Source organism: Babylonia areolata, chromosome 29 (assembly GCF_041734735.1).
Source record: "Babylonia areolata isolate BAREFJ2019XMU chromosome 29, ASM4173473v1, whole genome shotgun sequence".
NCBI lineage: Eukaryota > Metazoa > Mollusca > Gastropoda > Neogastropoda > Buccinidae > Babylonia > Babylonia areolata.
Window position 1 is genome coordinate 31,126,930 of NC_134904.1, and position 7,500 is coordinate 31,134,429.

The window sequence follows — 7,500 nt, forward strand, 5'->3', positions numbered from 1 at the left end:
AATCATTGAGGATTCTCATCTGACAAGAAACCTACGGTAAACAAAATTAGAATAAATAAATAAATAAATAAACGTATGTATAATAATAGAATTACGTTTCGTAATGACTTCGTCGTCTCGCTTGCTTTATTACTAGTTTATCGATGCTTTGGTCTGCGTTCAGAAAACGATGTCTGAACTGAATTCGAAGGCTCAAAATCTTAAAATCAAAATAATAATTCTCTCTTCAGAAACTCTTCGCACACACACCCACACCCACACACGTATGTACACACACACACACACACACACACACACACACACACACACATACACGCACGCACGCACACAAGCACACACACATACATACATAGGCACACAGAGAGAGAGACAGACAGACAGACAGACAGAGCGAGAGAAAGGGGTAGAATCCCATTTAGATGAAACTCTGCCAAAGTTGTTTCCCTTCTCTCAGCGACCGTCATGGCCACAATATCATCATCTACATAAAATACTCACAGTGCAACTCATTTAGTAAGGAAATCACCTGGGACATTTGCTTAGAGTGTACTGTGTGTGGTAATGCAATGGGGGTATCGCTTACAGCTTAATCTCTCGTGAAGGACTATGACTCTCAAACTAGGAGGCGAAATTGCACTGGCTCTTAGTGCTGCATCCTTGGGGGCTAGTTGGCCTTTGAGAACCATCCCAACTGAACGACGACTGTCCTAACACCTGACGGGCGCAATAGCCGAGTGGTTAAAGCGTTGGACTTTCAATCTGAGGGTCCCGGGTTCGAATCACGGTGACGGCGCCTGGTGGGTAAAGGGTGGGGATTTTTACGATCTCCCAGGTCAACATATGTGCAGACCTGCTAGTGCCTGAACCCCCTTCGTGTGTAAATGCATGCAGAAGATCAAATACGCACGTTAAAGATCCTGTAATCCATGTCAGCGTTCGGTGGGTTATGGAAACAAGAACATACCCAGCATGCACACCCCCGAAAGCGGAGTATGGCTGCTTACATGGCGGGGTAAAAACGGTCATGCACGTAAAAGCCCACTCGTGTACATGCGAGTGAACGTGGGAGTTGTTACAGCCCACGAACGCAGAAGAAGAAGAAGTCCTAACACCCTCTTGGCTGAGAGAGTGCGGATGAAACTTGGGCAAGACATCCTCCACTGTGATCAAATTCTAGAAATTCTGGAAATATTCAGACAAACTGAACATACTTAGTAATCTACTCACGCGGAGTTGACCGATGTCAAGTGCAACACAGCGACAACTAGAACTGCTGCACCAACGAGTAAATCATAAATAAAGATCAGTATCAGTATCAGTAGCACAAGGAGGCGTCACTGCGTTCGGTCAAATCCATATACGCTACTACACCACATCTGCCAAGCAGATGCCTGACCAGCAGCGTAACCCAACGCGCTTAGTCAGGCCTTGAGAAATAAATGAATAAATAAAATAACAAAAATACAAAATAAATAAATAAATAAATATATAAATGAATAAGTAATAATAGATAAATACATAAAAATACTACTAATAATAATGACAATATTCATAAGGCGCAAAATCTCGATGAAGTCAACTCAATGCGCACAAAAAAAAGACAACAATGATGATATATAAGCAAATAAATGTAAAACATGCAGACACACATTCACACATACACATACACATATGCATAACAGATATGCAACAAACATGCAGTTTCACAGATATGAAAGCACAGTCAAATACACATAAAAGTACATGAGCCCCAACACACACACACACACACACACACACACATTACCCTGCACCTCCCCCCCCCCCCCCCCCTCCTCCTCCACACACTCATTTCTAGGCTACGTAACGCAGCTTCCACGGCACAGACACACCCACACCCACACCCACATCCACACATAAAGATCGTAAGTCCTGAAACGAAAAACAGCGTCATCAACAGAAACAGTAACAACACAAGCAGAAGAAGAAGAAGACGGAGGAGGAGGAGGAGAAGAAGAAGGAGGAGGAGAAGGGGAACAAGAACAAGAAGAAAAAGAACATGAGGATGAACAAGAAGGAGAACATGAAAAAGAAGAAAAATTATTTCGAGAAACTGTGGAAGATAACATCAACAACGACAACAATACCAAAGTCAACAACAAACACAACTGATGCACCAACAAGAAGGAGCTTAGAAACAAGAAGAACGTGAAGAACAAGACTGTGAGTGGAGTGATGGCCTAGAGGTAACGCGTCCGCCTTGGAAGCGAGAGAATCTGAGCGCGCTGGTTCGAATCACGGCTCAGCCGCCGATGTTTTCTCTCCTTCCACTAGACCTCGAGTGGTGGTCTGGACGCTAGTCATTCGGATGAGACGATAAACCGAGGTCTCGTGTGTAGCATGCACTTAGCGCACGTAAAAGAACCTACGGCAACAAAAGGGTTGTTCCTGGCAACATTCTGTAGAAAAAATCCACTTCGATAGGAAAAACAAATAAAACTGCACGCAGGGAAAAAAAAACAAAAAAAATGGGTGGCGCTGTAGTGTAGCGACGAGCTCTCCCTGGGGAGAACAGCCCGAAATATCACACAGAGAAATCTGTTGAGATAAAAAGAAATACAATAACAAATAATAACAATATAAAAAATAAAAAAAAGAAAGGGAGGGGGGTGGGGGCATTTTGAAGAAAAAGAAAAAAAAAAAGAAAAACGTGGGAAACTATACCAGAATCAAACACTTACACTCTTGCAGATTTCTGTCTCCTTTCACTGTCTAGAAAATCGCTGGCGATGGAGACAGGAAAAAGCCACCGACTTGTAGGAAAAGCACTCAACATCAGAAAGTTTCCTGTTTTATACACCTGCGCCACAAACGAGGGTCGGTACCGGATGCGAAACACAGGCACAAGAAAAAGAAAACATTACTTCGGACATATCACCCGATCAAGACCCAAAACCTTGTGTGTGTATGTGTGTGTGTGTGTGTGTGTGTCAGTGTGTGTGTGTGTGTGTGTGTGTGTGTGTGTGTGTGTGTGTGTGTGTGTGTGTGTGTGCTTTTTTTTTCATCTACAAACGTACCAACAATTTCCCTTTTACTTAGAGATAATAAAGCACTCTCGCATCTTGTATGAGTGCGCAGAAATGAAGAAGAAGAAGAAGAAGAAGAAGAAGAAGAGTGAGAAAGGGGGCGAAATAATGGATACATCCACACGGTAGTGTTTGCACGTACGCATTACGCGCACGTATTTATAAAAGAAAAAATGCACAGATAGAGACAGGTACAGGGTCAGATAGACTGATTCAACTTATCATCGTGAAATTTAAAAAGAAAAAAAATTTTTTCGTTACTTTCACTTCTAATGAGGCAATCGATCGTTACAGTGTGATTATCCCCGTGCAGATTATCTTTTAACTCTCTCCATACGAACGGCGAAAGAGACGACGTTAACAACGTTTCACCCCAATTACCACCATCAAAATATTGCAAGCGGAAGGCTCTTATACTGAAGAGGTGAATGTTGACAAAGAATACCACAATTCTGACGACGGAAGTTAAAGTTTGGGTCATTCAGACACCCACTGGACATCCGAGGGGTCTGTGTAGAGGAGAAGAGAGGACTGGCCGTACTGAGTGAGTTAACTGTGGGGTCTGATCATAGCGTTTGGTGTATGCCAAGATCAGACACAGCTGCTCTTTATTTATTTTTTTCTTTCTTTTTTTTTTCCTTCTTTTCACAGCAGTGATGTAATGCATGTGAATCGTTCCACACGCTTTGACATTCTTTAAAACTGAAACTGCGAACACCTGATTTTTCGCCCACATTTATTTATATAACTCCATCCATGTATAAGTTCTGTGGATCTGAATATGTTTCGATTGGAAATATTGTTTGTTTATGTAATTTACTCAGTGTTTTTTCGTTTTTTTGGTTTGTTTTGTTGTTGTTTGTTTTTTTGTTGTTTTTTTTTTTTGGGGGGGGGGTTGGGGGTTGGGGGGGGGATAGTTCAAAGTTTTGTTATGAGGTATAGTATGGCTGTCTGATGTCATTCTGCTATTCGTGATAAGTTCCTTTATCATTTCTCCCAGGTGTTTTTTGTTGTTGTTTTTGTTTTGTTTTGTTTTGGTTTTTTTTTTTTTTGGGGGGTTGTTTGTTTGTTTGTTGTTGTTTTTTTGTTTTTTGTTTCTTCTTTCGTTTTTTTTTTTTTTTTTTACATTATCAAGACTCACACTTAAACTATTAACTCACTCAGTACGGCCAGTCCTCTCTTCTCCTCTACACAGACCCCTCGGATGTCCAGTGGGCGTCTGAATGACCCAACCTTTAGCTTCCGTCGTCAGTATTGTGGTATTCTTTGTCAACATTCACGTCTTCAGTATAAGAGCCTTCCGCTTGCAATATTTTGATGATGGTAATTGGGGTGAAACGCTGTTAACGTCGTCTCTTTCGCCGTTCGTATGGAAAGCGTTAAAGCAAAAGAATGAATACACAAGAACACAAACAAATGTACATGCACACTACAATTCTTTTTTTTTTTCTTCTTCTTTTTTTTTTTGGATTAATCATTTTATCCGTCAATCAATTGATTTTATTAGGTAAATAAATAAAACAAACTTTTTTTTTCATATTTTCATTACCAACTAAACAAATGCATGGCAGATAAAGAAGTGAATCTACGGTAAGTTAATCAATAAAAGGGTTGATTAATTAGTCGATACGTACTGTTTAAGCATTTTGTGCTTTCCGTGTATTCTTATTAAATTGATTATTGATTGATTATGAGATGATTATCATTGCCTCTGTATGACTATGATTATTGTGTGCGAGGTTTGCATTAACATAACGTATAAGCGTTTTGTGTCTTTTATAGCATTCTTGTTGAATGATCACGAGACTATGATTATTGCATGTGTATGACTATGCTTATTGTATATGTACGTATTATTATCAATCATTAATTGATTATGAGACTACGATCGTCACTTGTGTATGACTATGATTATTGTGTGCGAGATTTGCATTAACATAGCATTTAAGCGTTTTTGTTGGGGTTTTTGTTGTTGTTTTTTTTTGGTGTGTGTGTGTGTGTGTGTGTGTGTGTGTGTGTGTGTGTGTGTGTGTGTGTGTGTGTGTGTGTGTGTGTGTGTGTGTGTGTGTGTGTGTGTGTTATGTATTCATGTTGAATTTTCATAAGACTATGATCACTCCATGTGTAAGACTATCATTGTTGTATGTTAAGTTCACATCAGCTTAAAATTTCAAGCATTTTATTTAATTTATTTTTTTAATATCATATTGAATGATCATGAGACTATGATCACTGCATGTGTATGACTATGATTATTGTATGTGAGATTCACATCAGCCGTATGTCCTTTATCTATTCATTTTGACTGTGACTCTCCGGCGCATAGTTTGTGTAGCGTACACCACAGGTGAATTTCTCACAGGTGAATTTCTCTTCTTCAGACAATGCAATACTCTTGAGTATTTATAAACAGATGAAGAATCGGTAAAATAAAATGAAAGGAGCAGAGAGTATAAATAAAACAGATCTTTCTTTTTACCAACTGAATGTGCCTCTTCCTTCGCTACCGTCGATCACAGCGACACACGATGTGTGCCATGTGTGCGTGCGTGTGTGTGTGTGTGTGTGTGTGTGTGTGTGCGCGCGCGCGCGCGCGTGCGTGTGAGGGTGAGGAGGAAGAAAGGTTGGGAGGAAAACTTGACAAATGATTCACCGCACACAGGTCGCACGTGCAAAGTCATCCGTTTGCTGAGCAGCACGTGCGCCAGACAGCCAATCAGAACAAAATGCTAAAGAAAACTAATCACTGACTGGTTGTGTTGTTGTGACCATTCGAAGACTAATTGTTTTATTGGGTCGGCTGTGTGTATGTACGTGAACTTTGCTGGAGCAAGATATGCTTACCTAAGCATGAACAAATGCACTTTGTCCTCCTTTTTTCTCTCTCTCACTGTTTTGGGGGATTTCTAAACTCTATTGTTCTGGTCACGTGCTTACTCTCCAATATGTCCATAGGAGGCGCGAGTGTGTGTTCGCGTAAGCACAAATACACCCCTTTAATTATTGTTTGGGTATTGTTTGTTGAGGGTGATTACAATACAACACAACAGATTTGTTATCTATCTTCTGTCCATCCATCTATCTATAAGTGTGTGTGTGTGTGTGTGTGTGTGTATGTGTGTGTGTATACATGTTTATACATACATGATTATGTTGTGTGTGTGTGTGTGTGCGTGTGTGTATGTGTCAGTGCGTGCGTGCGTGCGTGCGTGTGTGTGTGTGTGTGTGTGTGTGTTTGTAAAACTTGCGTTTGTTCAGTCGAGCAATAGTCGACATCAAATTGCAAGATCATCTGAAAATGATCCATTGTCCCCTCTCTCTCTCTGTCTGTCTGTCTCTTTCATTGAGTCTCATTCCAAGTAACAAACAACACACAAAGACATATTTTTTTTAGGGAGGCATTTTATTTTTCAGTTCAAAGCGAGACATTTGTTTAAGTTTAAATTCAAATGGTATCAGTATCCACATATTTTGTTTTTCGTCTTCAAGCATGAAATGAAGTGCTGTAAGATACTGCCTCGCCAAGAGAAATTTCATCATGATGGATATTCATGGAAAACATTATTTTGGTTGCAAACAAGCTTATACGTTATAGTAAGAAGAAAAACGAGAGAAGGAAAAAAAAAGGCTAAAAAAAGCTAAAAAAATAAAATAAAATAAAAAAAATTGGGGGGGGGGGGGGGGGGGGCGAGGGGACAAAAAGAAAACCCCCAAAACAAAAACGTATAGCATCACCATCATTAGGATTAAGACTGCATTCTTGAATATCATAATCAAGTCACTGAAAATATTGAAAACCTGAAATGTGAATATAATAATAAAGTGCTATTTCTAATAACGAAGTCACTCCCAAACTGACAGATCCCCCTAACAGACCAGAAATGGATAAAAATAAACTGATAAACTGCGCACACACAAAAAAAATATATATATCATTACAAGTATTCGTTTTCACAACAACAAAAACAGAGGGGGATGTTGAAATAAAACGTAAGCATATTAAATAAAGTAAGAAATAACTGACTGAAAGTAACCAAGCACTATACAGGACAGAAGGGAAATTCCGAAGGATAATAATTATACGCATGCTGAAAAAAAAAGAAGGTACATGATACACATACTTTATGAAATTCCAGTAAAAAAAAAATATGAAAAGTTCGAGAGACGGGACCGAATTATTAACTTTTTTTTTCAGTAGTACCTAGTTTTACATAAAATAAAACAATATGAATAATACTGATAATTTTTTTTAATCAATTGTTATCGGATCGGAATGAAGTCACTGTCAACATTTTCTTTTCTTTCAGGATTTCGATCAAGTGTAAAAAAGACAAAAACAACTAAACTAAAATTCAATTGGGCAGTTTTTAAACTTACTCATACCACATAATACTTAACTCACTCAGTACGGCCAGTCCTCTCTTCTCCTCTACAC

At 39.3% G+C, this 7,500-nt stretch overlaps 2 protein-coding genes across 2 annotated transcripts in view; both read right to left on the reverse strand.

Annotated features, from left to right (window-relative positions):
* The window catches only part of LOC143274755 (uncharacterized), a 10,624-nt gene extending 7,805 nt beyond the window's left edge, over positions 1–2,819 (reverse strand). The window contains exon 1 of the mRNA XM_076578673.1: positions 2,721–2,819. Coding sequence (XP_076434788.1) covers positions 2,721–2,815 — 95 coding nt within the window. The 5' untranslated portion in view covers positions 2,816–2,819. The remainder of the gene's footprint in view (positions 1–2,720) is intronic.
* A 4,009-nt stretch (positions 2,820–6,828) lies between these two features.
* The window catches only part of LOC143302234 (uncharacterized), a 16,350-nt gene continuing 15,678 nt past the window's right edge, over positions 6,829–7,500 (reverse strand). Inside the window, exon 4 of the mRNA XM_076616813.1 lies at positions 6,829–7,500. This exon is cut by the window's right edge and continues 420 nt beyond it. The gene's annotated coding sequence lies outside the window, so the exon portion shown is untranslated.